This window comes from Balaenoptera borealis, assembly GCF_965194805.1.
Source record: "Balaenoptera borealis genome assembly, chromosome: 16".
In the NCBI taxonomy this organism is placed as follows: domain Eukaryota; kingdom Metazoa; phylum Chordata; class Mammalia; order Artiodactyla; family Balaenopteridae; genus Balaenoptera; species Balaenoptera borealis.
In genome coordinates this window covers 21,852,648-21,870,867 of record NC_138872.1, presented here as the reverse complement: position 1 = coordinate 21,870,867, position 18,220 = coordinate 21,852,648, and the positions used below count along the sequence as shown (strand labels likewise).

Sequence of the window (18,220 nt, the reverse complement as noted above, 5' to 3'; positions counted from 1 at the left end):
CAGTGGGCATCCTTGACGTCCTGATCTCAAAAGGAAAAGCTTGCAATATTTTACCATTAATTATGGTAGCCACAGACATAATCTTTATCAAATTATGTCAATTCCCTTCTGTTCCTAATGTTGTAGATTATCATTTTTTTGGTTTTAAAATCATGACTAAATATTAATTTTTTATCACATGGTTCTCTGCGTGTAGTTTTTGTCCTTTTATCAGTTTATGTGCTGAATTGTATGAATAGATTTTCTATTGTTAAATCAACCTTGTGTTCCTGGGATTAGCCCACTTTTGTGGTATCCTTTTATATAGTGATTTTTGTGGCCAACACTTTATTAAGGATTTTTCATCTATATTTACGAGTAAAACTGGCCCGTAACTTTCTTTTCTTGCTGTATCCTTTTGCTGTTTTTGGTAGGCAGGTTATGTTAATCTCATAAAATGAATTGGGGATTGTTTACTGTTTTTCTATTCTCTGGAAGACTAAAATTGTTTCTTCTTTGAATGTTGGATAGAACTGGCCAGTGAAACCATCTAGACGTAAAGTTTTCTTAATGAAAGGGATTTTCAGTGTTCTTAATTATTAGAGGATTCTCTAGGTTTTCTATTTTGTCTTGAGTCAAAATTGGTATATTACACCTTTCCAGGTTTAAACTTTCAAATGTATTGACTCAAAGTTGTTCAGAATACCCTCTTTTTTCTTTAATGCTGGCAGCCTCTGTAGTGATGTCCCACTTTTTATTCCTGATATTGTTTTTTTTGGTGCCAGTTCTGTTTTTCTCTAGACCAGTTTCCTTCAGGGGTCTATCAATTTTACTGCCTTTTCAAAGAACCGTCTTTTGGCTCTGTTTTAATCTTTGCTTTCTTATTTTATTATTTTCTGTTCATGCCTTTATTATTTACTTCTTCCTACTTTTATTGGATTTGTCTTGACATTCCTTTTTTTTTTTTTTTTTTGGCTGCGTTCCGTCTTCATTGCTGCGCACAGGCTTTTCTCTAGTTGCAGCAAGCGGGGGGCTACTCTTCATTGCAGCTCGCGGGCTTCTCATTATGGTGGCTTTGCCCGTTGTGGAGCACGGGCTCTAGCCGTGGGGGCTTCAGTAGTTGTGGCTCGTGGGCTCTAGAGCGCAGGCTTAGTAGTTGTGGCGCATGGGCTTAGTTGCTCCGTGGCATGTGGGATCTTCCCGGACCAGGGATCGAACCCGTGTCCCCTGCATTGGCAGGCAGATTCCCAACCATTGGACCACCAGGGAAGTCCCATGCCTTGACATTCTTTTTACAACTTCTTGGAGTTGATGTTTATTTTATCAATTTTCAGCTTCTTTTCTTCTCTGACATATGTATCTAAGACTATAAATTTCCCTCTATGTACTGATTTACCTACACTCACAAATTTTTATATGAATTAATTTGCTATCAGTTCATTCAAAATATTTTCTGTCTTCCTTTATCAGTTCTTCTTTAACCCATAGGTTATTTAGAAGTGTATTTAAAATTTTCCTAGCATATGGAAATTTCTAATTATTTCTTATTATTGATTTATACCTTAGTTATAAGAAATAGCTGGTTAGCTAATATGCTCTATATGATTTTGGTTCTTTGAAATTTGGTGAGACTGGCTTTATAGCCCAGGTTATAGTCAAATTTTGTAAATTGTCTTATGTGTCTGAAGATAAGGTGTTGGACACAGAGTTATCTATGTATTTCTATTAGGTCAAGTTTTTTCACTGTTTTGTTCAAATCCTCTGAGTAGAGACTATAGATTCTCACTTCTGCCTGGTTTTCCTCTCTTCTGGAGACATAGGCAGACTACACTTCTCAGTATACTTAGAGATGGGAGAGAACATGTGACCAGTTCTAGCTAAAGAGATGTGAATGAAAATGATATGTGTAACTTCTGGGCCAAGGCAATTAAGAGCCAGTGTGCTTCCTCCACACTTTCTCTTCTTTTAGAAGCATCTGTGGCAACCACAGAGTGAGATGGCAGAGGCATGTGATGAGAGCAGACTGGATCTCTGGGTCACTCCTTGGAGGAGAACTGTCCTGAGAACTGCCTGACTCCACTGGACTTTGTGTGACTGACAAATAAACCTTTGTTGTACCAAGCCACTGAGACTTCGGATTTTTTTGTTACTGAGGCATAACCTATCCCTATCTGATAAATACATCTTTTATATCCATACTGACTTGTCTCCATATTCTGTCAAATACTGAGAGAGATGTATTGAATTATCATTCTATCAATTTTTGTTTTGTATGTTTTGAAACTATGTCATTAGGTGTATATAAAATTAAAATAGTTATATATTCTTATAAATTAAAGCATTTACCATTATACAGCAGCCTTCTTATCTCTAGTAATACTTTTAATGATAAAGTCTGTTTTATTTTATGTTAATATAGTCACACCACCATTCTTTTGTAAGTTATATTTTATTACATCCTTTTACTCTCAATCTTTATATATCCTTATGTTTCCTGTATGCTGCTTGTAAACCACATATAGTTGGATTTTTCAAATCCAAGCTATACAACGATCTTTATATTTTAACTGGAGCATTTAGTCTTTTGATATTTTATATAATTATTGATGTATATGGGTGTATATCCACTCGCTTATTTTGTGTTTTCTCTTCATCTCACCCTTTCTATGTTATTTTTCTATTCTTTTTGGCTATTCTGAATTGATTATTTTTTAATTCTATTTCCCTTCTCCACCAGCTTGGAGATTATACATTTTTTCTATTTTTTAAATGTTGTCCTTGAAATTACAACATGAATATTTAAATTTATATAATCAGTACCTTTTATCTTTTCCCAACCACTGCAATGCTACTTTGACATATATGCCGTAGTTTTCATGTATTATAATTCTATCAAATACTAAAGAGAGAAAGAAATTCTACCAGACATTAATCTTATTGTTTATATATAGTTAATGTTCAAATAGACCTGCAGATGTATTTATCAGTTTCTTTGCTCTTCATTTCTACTTTTATCTCAAGCCTTCCATCAGGGTTAATATTCCTTTTACACAAAGTATATCCTTTAGAATTTTCTTTAATGAGGTTCTATGAGTAGAAAGTTCTGATTTTGTTTGTCTGAAAATGTCTTTATTTAAACTTTGTTCTTGAAGTACATTTTGGTGGGTATAGAATTTTATTTGGGTAGCTATTTTCTTTTGGCCCATCAAAGATAACATTTCACCATTACCTGGCTTCCACTGTTGCTATTTAGAAGTCAGCATAACCTGTCACTCTTTTGAAGGTAATTTATTTTATTCTCTAGATGCTCCTTAGATTTTTCTCTTTGTCTTTGATGTTCTTCAGCTTTACTATTATGTATTTAGACATGGATTTATTCTTATTATTTAGCTTGGGGTTTGTTGGGATTCTTGAATTTGTGGATTATTAGCTCTCATCAGTTTTGGAAAGTTCTCAGTCATTATCTCTTCAGTTATTGTGTCTGCCTCTTTTTCTCTCTTACATCCTTCTGAAACTCTTAATAAACGTATTTTAGACTTTCTCACCCTGTCTTCAATGCCTTCCCAATTCTCTTTCATGTTTTACATCTATCTATTTCTCTGTGCTATATTCTGGATCATTTATCTTCTGCTTCACTAATTCTCTCTTCAGTTCTGTCTAATCTTCTGTCAAGCTCAACCATTGAGTATTAAGTTTCAGTTATTAATAGTTTTCATTTCTAGAAGTTCTGTTTGGTTCTCTTTTAATTCTTCTAGGCACCATTTATGGTTTCCTGTACCATGCAGACATTTGAAAGATCGTGCTCCTTCCTTCTTGCTGTTCCCTATCTGGATTGCAAATCCTCACTTATCCCTACCCATCCTCCACACCTGGAGGTAAGTCTCACCTCCTTTCAAAAACTTGGGCCGACAGTTATGATGGAAATTAAAGCCACATTCATCATTTAATCATTTTGTGTTTACTCAACAAAAAAACCTACTAAGTGCTAGGCAATTTCTATGTGGGATACAATGATGCATCAGGCCTGGAACCTGCCATTGCGAAGCTGTGTCCTGGGAGGAAGCTGATATGAGAAAAAGGAAATGTAGAATGAAATCCACATACCTTCCTTGAATGCCTTTTGTGTGCCAGTCACTTGGCGGGTTCTGAGTACACAGAAGGGAACAAGATACAATCTCCTCCCTCCAAAAGGTTACAGTGTAGTAGCAGAGATGAAATGAGGTCTTAAATAATCATGTGAAATGTAATAAGTGCCAGACACATGATGGATGCCTTGTAAATTATCTCTGAGTGAATGATGTGAGTTAATGTGGCAATTCAGAGGAGAGAGAGAGAAATTACTTCTGATGGGAATGGATCAAGGAAATCTTTGTAATGACATTTGAGTTGGGCCTTAGCAATCAGCTATTTTGGGGGCATTCAGATAGCAAGGAGAAGGTAGGGGCAATCCAGGTATTGCATGAAAAAAGGCATGGAGTATCTTTTTATTTTTAAACAGCTTTATTGAGATATAATTTACATACCATAAAGTTCATCTGTTTAAAGTGTACAAGTCAGTAGTTTTAAGTATATTTGAGTTGTGCAACCAACATCATAATATAATTTTATAACAATTTTCATCATCCCCAGAAGAAAATACTCATTAGCAGTCACTCCCTATCCTCTTGACCCCACCCCTCCCCATCCCCTGACTCTAGGCAACCACTCATCTATTTTCTGTCTATTTGTCTATTCTGGACGTGTCATATAGAATGGAATCATAGAATATATGGTCTTTTCATTTAAGATAGTGTTTTCAGGTTTCACATGTTGTAGCATGTATCAGTACTCTATTCCTTTTTACTGCTGGATAATATTCCATTGTATGAATATACCACATTTTATTTACCCACTCATGAGTTGGTGGACATTTAGGTTGTTTCTACTTTGCGAGGGGGGGGGTTGTTTCTACTTTTAAGCTACTATGAATAATGCTGCTATGAGTATTCATGTTCAACTTTTTGGGTGGACATATGGTTTTTTTCTCTAATTCTACTAGGAATGGAATTGATGAATCAAATGGTAACTCTATGTTTAACCTTTTGAGGAACCATCAAACAGCTTTCCAAAGCAGCTGCACTATTTTATGTTTCCAGCAGCAGTGTATGAGTGTTCCAACTTCTCCACATCCTCGCCTACACTTATTATCTGTTTACTGATTATAGCCAGCTGGTTGCTCTGAAGTGGCATCTCTTTGTGGTTTTAACCTTCATTTTTTAATGTCTAATAATGTTGAACATCTTTTCATTTGTTTATTAGCATCTGTATATCTTTTTTGGAGAAATGTCTCTTCAAGTCCTTTGCCTATTTTAAAATGTGGTTATTTGACTTTTTATTAATGAGTTGTAAGAGTTCTTTATATATTCTGGGTACTAGACTCTTATCAGATAGATGATTTCAAATATATTCCCCATCCTGTGTTTTGCCTTTTCACTTCTGGATGGTATCCTTTGAAACACAAAAGTTTTAAATGTTTATAAAGTTCAATTTATCAATCTTCTCTTTTATCACTTGTGCTTTTGGTAGTGTGTCAATTGTTCTATTTTTTAACCTGGATGCTGGTTTCATGGCTGGGTTCAGTTTATGATTTGTGGACTTTTCTGCACCTGTACTTAAGGCTTCAATAAACAGTTTTGTTAAGGGGTGATAATAATTGCAGCTTCTTCCCCTGGGTCGTCGTGGGGACCGAATGGGCAAATGCCTGCACAGCGCTCGGCACAGCCTCTGGCTCCCTCAGCGCTAATACACGGTAACTGTTACTGTTCTTGTATTGTTAAAATCTAGCTCTGCCCCTGATTGAGTGGGTGATCTTGGCCCCAAGTCACTTCACCTCATCAGACCTCACTTTCCTCATCTGTAAAATGGGTTAGTACTACCCACTTCACCAGGGCCACCAGGTGCCTCAATGATACAAGATACAACATCATCGAGCTTTAAATCTGCCCCAAGGACGCCCTCACGAAGGTTTGAGTCAATAAAACAAGGAAGAGGGGAAATAAAACCAGTCATGACTGAGGAGAGACAAATTGTCAGCTCTGAGAGCATCTGGGTGGCTGCCAAGAGCTGGCTGTGGGCCCCTCAGAGTTTCCATGAGCAGAGCTGGCGAGGCCTAGGAAGGAATGAAGGGGGAGTTGGCTGACAGAGATTTGGCTTCCATGTGGAGCTGGGTGTACCAGGCTTGGGCAGGGCTGGAGCTTGAGCCTGGCCGGGCAGGGGGCAAGAAGGCTCATTCTGGAATGATCAGAGACCAGCCCTCCCTCTCCTCCTCAGCCCCCTACACTGGCTGCCCCTGTTCTATTTCAGTCTCCCTGTCTTTGCCCAAAATATCCTCCCCAGCCACCTCCACCTCCTCCGCCCCTATCTTGCCTTTGAGGTCCCGCCCAGGAAGAATTCTCTGCCCTTCCCCCATCACTGGGCATCTCTGCAGCCCCTCCCAAGCCTCCCCTCTGCCACCCTGGCGTTATCACTCCCTCCCTGGGGTGGCTGGAGGGAGCTTCCTAAAGCATCAAGGAGATCATATCACCTGCTGCTCACAACCGTCCAGTGGGAACCACCGCATGGTAATAAATTCCAAACCCTTCTCTGGTCTCAAGGTCAAGTCAAGGTTTCAAGGGGCTTGAAGCTTATACCATTGGAGAGGGAAGCATTCATTAAAGTACAACATGCATATAGAAAAACATACGTCATAAGTGTATGGCTGGATGAATTCCCCCAAATTGAACACACCCATGTAAACCGGCCCCCAGCTCAACAATCAGCCCAGCACCAGCGCCGCAGAGGCCTCCCTGGTGCCCCTTTCCAGTTACTAACCATTCCCTAAAGGCAACCACTATCTGACTTCTCACATCGTAGATGAGTTTTGCCTGGGGTTGAACTTCATATGAATAAAATCATTCAGTGTACCGTGCATCTGGCATCTTTCCTTAACATGCTTGTGAGATTCAACTAAGTTGTTGCATGTAGGTGTCATTTATTTTTTTCTCATTCTTTCTTGTAGTGTTACTTTGAACGACTATACCAATTTATATATCCATTCTGCTAGTGTAGGACTTTTAGGCTATTTTCAGCTTTGGGATATTATGAAGAAAAAAAAAAAAAAAGAGACTGCTAGGAACATTCTTGCACATGTCTTTCAGAGAATATATGGATTCATTTCTGTTGGGTAAACACCCTTGAGTGGAATTGCTGCCTCATAAAGATAAATGATTGTACATTTAGAAGATATGGCAAATAGTTTTCCAAAGTGGTCATAACTATTTACATTCCCCTCACAGTCACATAGGAAAGTTCTTATTGTTCCATATCTTCACCAACAATTCGATTTTTTTTTCTTTTGCTTTGCATTTTAACCATTCTGGTGAGAAAGGTGTGTTATCACATCATGGATTTAGTTTTAATTTGGGGCGGGGGGACCATCTTTAATAAAAAGAATATAAGATAAAATTACAAATATAAAATTGAGTACAAAAGTGATTATTTATGAAGAATGTGAAAAGAAATCATCATAAATTGCTGGAGACTTGCTAGTTTCAGATTCCCTTCTTCTGGGCGTTTTTCAAGCTATTTCCCAGAAATGTTTACATTGAAATGCTTCCTGATAGCAATCTGGCTCCCCTCCCTGCCTGCAGTACTCCACAGCTGCCTGTGATCTTTGTGTGAACAAGGCCCCACACAAGTGAGGGTCCCAGAACCTAGAGCATCAGCTTTCTGGGAAATGGCCTCTGCACCCACCCCCCACCCCCGAACCTGCCCCCAACCCTTCCCTGGGCTGGCTCCTCCTCCCTAGGGTTTCAGCTTCCACATCAGCTTCTCAGAAGGCTTTCCCTGACCTCCTTGTCGAAGAAGACCCTCTTGTTTTGTAAGTCCACATCACAAGACAGATGACAACAGAGCAGGAGGTTAGGAGCAGTTGCTGTGAACCCAGCCTTCCTGGTTGGCGTCCTAGCTTCCTTGTTTTCTAGCTGTGTGACCTTGGACATGTCATGTAACCTCTCTGGGCCTCAGTTTCCTCGCCCACAGAGTGGAGAAGGTAATACTAGCTCCCGCCTCACAGGGTGTTGTGAGGACCCAGCAAGTTCATGCATGTGATGCATTTAAAAGGGTGCTTGGCACCCTTGCTCTTATGATTGTGCTGACGGCCCCATTATCCTGAGGCTTAGTCTTTTTTTCTGACACATCTCACTTCACACTGGTGATCTGCTTGAATGCTCTGTAGGACAGGCCTGCCATGGTGACCACTGTATCCCCAGGGCCTAACGCAGCACCTGGCCCACAGTCGGGGCAAAAAAAGATGTTGTTGAGTGAATGAATCTCCTCTGTGTATCTCAAATCCATTCCGATGACTCCAAGACAGCCACACCCTGGTCCAGGCCACCTCATCCTTCCCCTTCAGGCAACAGCCACCTCTGCTGACCCCATAGCTGCCCCTGGTTAAATAAATGAGCCTCAGTCGCTCGCCTTCATCTTGCCTTTCTCAGACATGGCTGGAGTTCCTGTTGGCTTCCATCTCTACAGCCCTTTACATGTAGGTTGTAAGACCTGTTCCCATCATAATCACAACCCTGGGTTGGGTGACAGGGCAGTAATTGGGAACTCCAGTGCGACAAAGGCCTGGAGAGGGAAAGTGGCTTCCTCAAAGTCACACAGCAAGAGAGAGAAGGGGAGATGGGACACAGGCCCAGGACTCCTGGGGAGGGGCTGCCCACACTTGGTTGGAGGCCCTCTCTCATCCCTTCTGGAGAGCACCTCAGGCTGAGCACATAGTAGGCTCTTAGGCTTGCTCAAGGCAAGTGGAAAGAGAAAAGTCCTTGGTTTCAGCCTTGGATCTGGGACCATGGACCTGCCCCTGCCCCATCTGTGCATGTTTCCCCATCTGTAAATGGGCTTCACTTACCAAGTGAAGGCAGAGCCCTGTCTCACCTGGTCTGGCTGGCATTTCTACTTGGTCTCTCTGTATGTTTACTCCAGATGACTTTGGAATGAGCTGACGTGGAGTTGGGAACTGACTAAGGGCCTAGAGAGAAACTGGGATTTCCACTGCGCCTCTGGTATCCTTGACATGGAGCAGTGGCTGAAAGCAATGTTTGGAAAAGCATCTCTTCTCCCATTTTTAAAGGCTGTTGAGGGAACATTGCACTTGTGACCAGAGTGCAAAGATCTCATGAACGATTAGGGGTTTACTAGCCCTGGGGGACCCCCAGACTCCACAGCCTGGGCCAGGAGCCTCTGTGGTCATGGGTATCATGCCCACATCAGTGGCGTTTCAGCACTCCTCTGCTGCTACTCTCTCCTCTCCCCCTGTGACAGCAGGGCCAACTAAGGCCCAGAGAAGGGAAGAGCTTTACCCAAGGTCACCAGCACACCCAGGCAGACCTCCTGAATCTGAATCAAGACAGATTCTGGGGCTCAGCCTTCTTCTTTTGCCCCTTGTTCATTATTAATTATTTTTAAACAGCTTTATTGAGATATAGTACATATACCTTGCAACTTACCCTTTTAAAGTGTACGATTCAATGGCTTTTAGTATAAAATTGTGCATCTATCATTACAATCAATTTTAGAACAGTTTCATTGCCCCAGAAAGTAACCCCATGCTTTTTAGCTGTCACCCCCTCCCAATCCCTCCAGCTCCCCAGCCCCAGACAGTCACTAATCTACTTTCAATCTCCATACATTTGCCTCTTCCGGACATTTCATATAAATGAACTCATACAAATGTGGTCTTTTGTGACTGGCTTCTTTTCACTGATTATAATGTTTTCAAGGTCCATCTATGGTGGAGCATGTATCAGTACATCGTTCCTTTTTCTTGCCAAATAATATTCCATTGTATGGATATGCCACATTTTATTTATCCATTCATTGACTGATGGACATTTGGTTTGTTTCCACTTTTTGGCTATTATGAATAATGCTGCTATGAACATTTACATACAACTTTTTGTGTGGTTATATGTTCTCAGTTCTCTTGGGTTTATACTTAGGAATGGAAATGCTGGGTCATATGGTAACTATGTTTATGAGCCCAGCCTTTTAGCTCTGGCTTTCTCAGACCTTGGGGGGTGCTGATGGGAGACTTGCTACTCCCAGTGGTCAGGGTCTGTGGATCAAGTCTCCACCCCACTTTGGACTTAATTTTAGAAACTTCAAGTACTATATTTTTTGAACTTGACACATTTTCAGAGGCTGAATGTACTTGTTTACCTAGCACCCAGATGTAAAAAATCAAAGCCATCCCAGTGCCCCAAAAGCCCCCTCGCGCTTCTGTCCAGTCTTTCCCCTGCCACGGAAAACACGACCCCAACTTCTAACACCACAGATGAGTTCATGAACTTTGTCCGAGTGGAATTATGTGGATCATGGTCTTTCATGTCTGCTTCTCTTGCTCAACTTCAGGTCGTTAGAGATCCTGCATTCTCAAGGCTGTATGCACCACCTTTTTTGTCATTCCTTCTGCTTTTAATGGAACCCTTTGGACTTTGCATCTTGAAACAAGACACAGGGCTTCACGGTCTCGTGGGCATGCATCTCTGTGTGTGTGCTCAGGCCTGTCGGGGAGGGAAGTGGGGAGGCTGGGAAAGTGTTTGTGATGACCTTGTCCTGGCTCCAAGGCACATGTGCCTCTAGGAGGCCCCTGCCTGGCCCTCCCACTTAAGCCTCTCCTCTTGGACTCTGTCTAAGTTCTGTTATTCTGGGTTTGACTTGAGGCCAAGGGGCGGAGCTGGCAGGCATCCCAGGTAAACGAGAGCAGCTGGAAAGGAGAGGGACTTTTAGGGGTGGAAAGATAGACCTGATCAGACCTCCACTCCACGAGGGCTTTTGTGGAGGCCTCTGCCCCGTGCACCCTAGCACTTGGTGGGAAGGGAGGGTTCCAGTAGAAATCGGGCCTCCTCTAGGCTAGGCCGTGCCCTGAGGAGGGCAGGCTGCCTGGGTTCAAGTCTCCCCACTCTGCACCTTACCAGCTGTAAAATGGGGGGAAAAACTGGATAGGATTGTTTCAGGAGTGAATAACTCAGTGCATATAAATGTTGCTGACCTGGAGGAAAGTTGGCTGATGTGGTTAGAATGTGCCAGGAGCCAGCTGAATATTTTATGGGCACTGTTACATTGAACTTACACACCAGTCATGAAAGTAGACACCAAATCACCCCCATTCGACAGATGAGGAAGCAGAGGCACAGAGAGTTTGAGAACCTGCCTGAAGCCACACTGTGAACCCGTGGCAGAGCCAGGATTTGATCCCAGGTCTGTTTGGCTCCAGAATCCAGGCCCCTGACACCCAGGCTATGAGCCGAGCTTTGGTCTGGGCCCAGTAGCTCTGAGCTGCCGCGGAGCTGTGCCCAGCACTGTTGTGTAGGGCCGCAGACTCAACCCTTGCCTCCGGTTTGTGGAGAAGGAGCTCAGGCTCTTTTCCCCTGTCTCTAATGGGCCCACGTGACCAGCAAAGCCTTCCTCCTTCCTGGGTTCCTGGCTAGTGAGCTCTCAGGGGTGGGGCAGGCCTAGGGGGTGGTCAGGAAGGCCCTCCAAATCTGTCCAGCATTGGCAGACCTGGCCGGGGCAGCCCTGTCTCTCTTCAGGAGGCGAGGCAGTCAGGCCTGAGAGCTAGAGTTGGCAGTACCGCGTCCACTTGGTGACCCCCTTGTGTGAGGTGTGCCCTGACTCTGTTCTTGGGGTGCTCCAGAGCATGGGCCAGGCACATCAGCAGCTGGTCCTAATCCAGGCTAACCTGAGTGTTGTAAAGGGCTCTCTTCCATATGCCAAGGGGAACAGAGCTTGAAGCAGTTGGCTGCAGTCCAGGAAGGCTTCACAGAGGAGGTCTCTCTGGAGCAGGGTTTTGAAAGCTGAGTTCCTTTGGTGGAGATGATTGGAAGGGTGTTCTTACAAAGGGAGCAGCCATAGGTATCGGCCACTCAGCTCCATGCCCCCCAACCCTTGCCTTGCCATCTCTGTTTTTCAGGGGCTGGAAGCCTGAAAATGATATTTGCCAGAGCCCCTCACCAGCTATTTCTACTGAGGATCTGCCAGTGGGGAGAAGGCAGGAGGATGAGAGATGCCAGCCTGCCTCTGGCTCCTACCAGGGCTGACTTCAGCAGGATTTGTAGATTCGGCAGCTCTGTTGGTTCCAGAGCTGGAGTGACAGTGCCTCCAGCAGCTGGGGGGTGGGGACCGGCTCCTGGGCCCCTGAGCATCCTGGGTGGCAGCTGCTTCCCGATATCTGGGTACCACTCCTTCTCCCTCTGCTCTTCCAGCACCTCAGATGTTTTTGGAGTCAGTTTCCCTTGTAAACTCCCTCTCCACCTGAAATAGCCGAGTGTTTTCTATTTTCTTGCTGGTCACTAATTGATAAAATGCTCAGGCCATCAAGGCCAGACCCAGGTGTAGTTTTTAAGGAACAGAAGGATTTAGCACCCCGAAAATGTGATGTCACGCTTTGAGTTTGATTTATTTTTTGCATGCATGTCAGATGTTTCAACATGGGTTCCCTGAAGGCAGAGACTGTCTTCCATCATCTATTCAATCAATAAACATTGATTAGTGGGCTTCCCTGGTGGCGCAGTGGTTGAGAATCTGCCTGTTAATGCAGGGGACACGGGTTCGAGCCCTGGTCTGGGAAGATCCCACATGCCACGGAGCAGCTGGGCCCGTGAGCCACAACTACTGAGCCTGCGCGTCTGGAGCCTGTGCCCCGCAACGGGAGGGGCCGCGATAGTGAAAGGCCCGTGCACCGCGATGAAGAGCGGTCCCCGCACCACGATGAAGAGTGGCCCCCGCTTGCCGCAACTAGAGAAAGCCTCGCACGAACCGAAGACCAAACACAGCCAAAAATAAATAATAAATAAATAAATAAAGTAGCTATAAAATTTAAAAAAAAACAACATTGATTAGTGCTTCATTGGTGGGGAATGACATGAATGACCAAATCCCCACACTCCTGGAATCAGTCTAGACCTGGAACCATTCAATTGAAACTGAGTCCCCTGAAACTGAGTTCCCCTGCTGAGTTTATGATTCATCTCTCTCTGTCCAAAACTTTATTCACTTTCTTGTCCCACCCCTGTTCCCCTAAGGATTAAAGAGTATCAACGAAAAGAGGGGATTGAAACCAAGCAGGACCTTGTGGGGACTTCCCAGGTACAAAAGTCCCTCTGTGTCCCCTGTTTCTTGTTTGAAAAAAAAAGGCTTCAGTCTCCTAGGCCTTCCCTGAGTTCCAAAGAGCAGATTCAAGCAGTTACTGATGAGGACCATAGAGTCACAGGGCTCCCAGTTCCTCCTGAAAGGATATAGATAACGATCTGATGCATATCTTTGAGTTGTTCTGTAGAAACTAAGACCCCCCCCTGCCCAGGTGGAGAATGGCGGCTACATGCTGACCACAAGCACGTACCCCGGACTGGCTGGAACCAGAAGGTTGAGATTCCTGAAACATCACCTGTTACCTCACCACCAACCAATCAGAAGAAGGTCCACAAGCTGATCACGCATCCTGCGACCATATCCCCTCACACTGTCTTTCCCCTGAAAGCCATCGGGGAGTTCAGGTCTTTTGAGCATGAGCTACCCATTCTCCTTGCTTGGCGCCCTGCAAATAAAACCTTACTTTGCTGCAAACACCCAACGTCAGAGTTTGGCTTTCTGTGTGGCAGGTACATGAGCCCTTGCTCGGTAACACAATGTAGTAGCCAGTAGCCACCTGCAGCCATGGAGCACTTGAAAGGCAGCTAGTTCGAATTGAAACAGGCTGTCAGTGTAAAATACACACCACATTAAAAGACTTTGTATGAAAATTAAGAATAAAATATCTCACTCATAATTTTTATGTTATGTGTTGCAATAACAATATCTCAGACATATTAGTTTAAATAAAATGCATTATTAAAATGTATTTTACCTGTTTCTTTTTCTCTTTTTAATATGGCCACTAGAAAATTTAAATTACATATATGGCTTGCATTTGTGGCTCATGTTATATTTCTACTGTATAGCACTGGTCTTATGTGAGCTGAGTTGAAACACATTGATCCAGCATTTATTAGTGTATGTTTAAGAGATTCTTGGTCTCTGCCCTTGGGGACTTCAGACAGGATGGGGAGGGGGACAGGTATATCAACATGGAACTAAAAGTCACTGTGATAAATGTTTGAGTTGTCCATGTTCCAGGGTTCTGAGAAGAAATCTGGGTAGGCGTCACAGAAGAGGTGACTTTAGTGTTAAGCATTATAAGATGAATAGGCGTTCACAAGCTGGGTAAGGAAAAAGAGGGGCACTCCAAGCTAAGAGGTTGACAAGTACACAGGATGTTAGAAGAGATACAGGCAGTTCATTCTGGTCTGAACATGGTTTGTTTGGAGAAGGGGCTGGAGGTGGAGCTGGACAGTTGTAGAGCATTGAATGCCAGTAAAGTTTAGATCTGAGGGAGGCACTGAGGCTAGGGAAAGGCTCTTAGGCAGGAAGTGGCTGGTCCAGATGTTAAGTGAGCTCACCTACCCACCCTCCTCAAAAGCATGCAGCGAACAGACCAGACCTGGTTTGAATGTGAAAAATAAACTCTTTTATTTCAGTACTTGCTCTTTGTGGCTCAAAAGCACATCTACTGCTTGCTTGGAACCCAGAAGTATTTATAAAACCATAGAGAAATCGAGCGATATTTATATAAACATATATATTTCGGCTCAAGTGCTTCTTCCTGTGCAAAGCAGAAAGTTCTAAGTGAATCAGCGTGACTTTCCCCAAATCCCTCTCTGGGATTTGGGGGACTCTGGAGGCTTTGACCCCACTCCAGATACAGAATTCTCCCCGCTTCCCTCTTCCAGGCTGAGGGAGGCCCAGTCACATGGAGAGAGCGAGGGGTAAAGTCAGAGATGGCAACTTGTGGGGTCCCCGAGCTTAGTCAGGGGCAAGGGCTGTGTTCCAGGGCCCTGGCTCTTCAAAGAGGGGGTGGCTGAGATGCCAGCTTTGTTGGTGAGTGACCAGCACAGGCAACTTAAGGCTCCTGTGAAGTCTACGCATTGTGGTGGGTGGGGTCACGGGTAGGACAGGGGCCTCCGGGGCTCTTTTCCCCTACAACTGGGCTCTGAAGGAAGATGCCTGGGCACAGGTGGGGGACTCAGACAGGGCTGGGGGCAGGAAGGTGGTCATGGTCATGGTCTCATTCTCCGAAACATCCTGGCCTGTGACCTAAGGCTCTGTGAAGCCAGGGAGTAAGACTCAATGTCATTGGCAAGGCTGAGTCATATGAGGCACCAGCAGAGCTGAAGGGGCCTTGGAGACGAGCTGGTTCCACCACTCTGTGACCGAGAAGCAGACTGAGGCCCAGAGAGGGGAAGGCAGTGGCTGGCCAGACTTGGGGCTCAAACCCAGGGCTCTAACCCCTCCAGTTTCCTCCCCACCTCCTCATCCTAACTGGATCCTTTTTGATCAGGCCCCAAATGGCCTCTCTGACAGTCAGCTCAGGGCTGGTGTGGTGAACGGGGCCCTGGACTCAGAGCCAGAAGGCCTGGCTCCATTCCTGCACCTTCATATTAAGCAGCCTTGCAAATATGCAGTGGTGCAGGGTGGGCCCCCTCCCTTCTCCAAGCTGCAGTCTCCTCATCGAGAAAGCGGCTCCCACTCTGCAGTTTCCCATGGCAATTAAATGGGTTGGTGGCCGTGTGAGCCCAGGAAGCACTTAGTAGGTGCCTCACAATTGCGGGGTGCGGGGGTACTATTGGGCCGGGGCTGCTGGGATGTGGGGGGAGCTTGGGTCTGGACTGTTCCTGGGACCCTCCCGATCTGCACCTGCTCAGGCTCTGCCAACAGCCCCTGGGGCCTGGGCACAATCTGGGGAAGGGGTTCAGGACACCCTAGGGAGCTCAGTTCCTTGATCTGGTCACTGGGCACACTTTTTCTCACCTGCTCCCAGGGAAGGGGCTCTGGAATTGATCAAACAATATGGCGGGTGGTCAGTGGCTTTCCAAATGGCATCTGGGCTGGGAAGGGAGGCGGGAGTCCCTCCTCCCCGGCCCACCCCCCAGGCCCAGTCAGCCAAGATCAGGGCTCCTACTGTGGAGGCACAAAACATTCCTCACAGGTGAGGGAGGTGGGGAGCCAGGCTCAGGGGGACCAGATGGGCCGGAAGTACATTCAATTCCAAAGAGCGCCCATAGGCAGCCCACCCTGCCCTGGGGTCCGGGGCCCAAGAAGGGGCAAATTTTGCTCATTAGCTTGGGATAAAGATTGGGGTCAAGTTGGGGGCCCTCGGCTGGCTCAGGTGGGGCTGGCACGGGGGCCCTTAGGAGGTGTTAATAATGACGTTCCTGAAGCCCTTCACGGCCTTCAGCCTGTCGCTCTCGAAGTTCACCACCAGCTTGTGGCGGCCCGCGTTCCGGGGCAGCAGGTCCACCCTCACCTTGACTTCCGCCCCCGCCTCCACGGGGTCCGGGCTGGGAGAAAGAGAGAGAAAGAGGGTGAGATCAGGGCCCTGGCCTGGTCCCCACGATGGGGACAGGCCAGGATGACACATGACTACTGAGATCTTAGCCCAGAAACTCCATGGATGTATAGCTTTGTGCCGACAGAATAAAATGGGTCCCGCTCACCACTCTCTGAAGGTCTGGGCCATCTGCCCTCCTATGTGTAGAGGGGCTGGTGTGTTTGTGTGTGTGTACGTGAAAGTGGATGGCGTGCTTGGGGGTAAGAGTGTGGATGCGCATGTGACCACATGCATGAAAATGCATTCAGCTGTACATACGTGACTTGTATGCTTTATGTAAATTACATTACAATGAAAAAGTGAAAAAGAAGAAGTGTGTATGCTCGTAAGTGTACGTATATATAAATATGTATCCATGAGGGTACACCACGCAGGCACGCATGTACACCTGTGTGTATGTGAGGACTCGGGTGTCCCGAGGTGGGTGCTTAGTGAATGTGTACCTGTTTAGGTTTGTGAACACATGTGCACACAACGCAGCTAACGTGTGGGTATTTGGGCGTAGACACGGGGGAATATTAGGCGGGTGTGTGGGTGGGTGTGTGGGAAGGATGAAGAGGGGGTTACGGGCCTGGGTTCAGTGCTGGAGGGCGCCCTTCCGCCCGCAGCATCTGCTCTCTGCTCCCAGGCCCCCAGGCTGGAGGGACCAGCACTTACATTTCCACGGTCTTCTGCTCGTCGGTCAGGCCCGCCCCCTCCACGGTGAAGGTGCAGCCTGACAGCGGCACGGTGAGCGGGTTCCACAGGGACACCTCAGCCACCAGCTTGCGATTCTGCTTGGGCTCTCCCAGGATCTAGAGGAGGCATGGGGCAGATGTCAGGGGCAGCACGGAGGGAGAGCAGCCCGCAGCCCCTCAAGGGCATGCAGGGTCCCAACTGGGCCATCTCCATCTTTGCTGCCATTTGGCCCAATGTCTGCCCAGCTCCGCCGCTAACATTCCTTGCCTCATCTGGAAAACACAGATGATGACACCTGCCCAGGCCTCCTTCATGGAGCTGAAGTGAGGCTCCATGCACCCACAGGATGTGTAAAATGCCTCCCTCATTCTAGGGTCTAGGGTGGAAAGATCAGAGTCTTTGAAGCCAGGCTGATCTCTGCCCCTTTCTCACTGTGTGACCTCGGCAAAGTTACTACCCTCTCTGAGCCTTGGTTTATTCACAGGAGAGACATGCCTGACCGCAGGGTTCTCATGAGGATTAACTGAGCTAATATGTGCAAGCTCCTAGCAGACTGTCTGGCACACAGTGCCCACTCCCTCCTGCTCTGCTCTTTACCATTTATTTGTAACTGCAGCGTTTGGGGATCTGGGGCTGTGACTCCTCCAAGTGAATCACTATGATGACCATGAAGTTGGTGATAAGAATAGTCAGTTTTTATTGAGCCCTCATAATGTGCTGGATACGGTTCTATGTGCTTCCTGTAGATGCACATTTAATCCTTACAACACCCATTTTATAGATGAATAAATAGACTCCAGAGTCTGTGCCCTTAACAACACATCCCTTCCTGCCCCACCAGGGCCCCAGGACCTGGGAATCTAGCATTAGTAGTTTAGCTTTTAAGGGTCCATGAGTCTGAGATCCCTAAGTGCCATGATCCTACTACTCTGGGATTTTAGGATTCATTCCTAGAGGCTGTGAGTCCCAAATTCTTTCTGCTTCATGATGCTTTTCTTTGATGAACCTAGGATCTGAGGAACCTGGGGCATCAGAGATCTTGAGGTTGCAGGGGGG

At 45.7% G+C, this 18,220-nt stretch overlaps 2 protein-coding genes across 9 annotated transcripts in view; one reads left to right on the top strand and one right to left on the bottom strand.

Annotated features, from left to right (window-relative positions):
• The window catches only part of RPRD1B (regulation of nuclear pre-mRNA domain containing 1B), a 103,343-nt gene that overhangs the window by 75,651 nt on the left and 9,472 nt on the right, over positions 1 to 18,220 (top strand). For 4 of the 8 annotated variants that reach the window (XR_014236024.1, XR_014236025.1, XM_082362017.1 and 1 more), the window contains one exon: positions 1,949 to 2,104. Coding sequence is in view for 5 of the 8 variants with exons in the window: in XM_082362017.1 (XP_082218143.1) it covers positions 1,949 to 2,053 (105 nt within the window). In the remaining 3 variants the exon portion in view is untranslated. Of the gene's footprint in view, positions 1 to 1,948; positions 2,105 to 3,734; positions 3,855 to 11,974; positions 12,764 to 18,220 lie in introns of those variants that run through there. The other 4 variants (XM_082362012.1, XM_082362011.1, XM_082362013.1 and 1 more) reach the window with 3 other exon arrangements.
• TGM2 (transglutaminase 2) overlaps positions 14,544 to 18,220 on the bottom strand; it is a 32,257-nt gene continuing 28,580 nt past the window's right edge. The window contains exons 12-13 of the mRNA XM_082361942.1: positions 17,144 to 17,280; positions 14,544 to 16,436 (exon numbers count right to left, since the gene is read on the bottom strand). Coding sequence (XP_082218068.1) covers positions 16,286 to 16,436; positions 17,144 to 17,280 — 288 coding nt within the window. The 3' untranslated portion in view covers positions 14,544 to 16,285. The remainder of the gene's footprint in view (positions 16,437 to 17,143; positions 17,281 to 18,220) is intronic.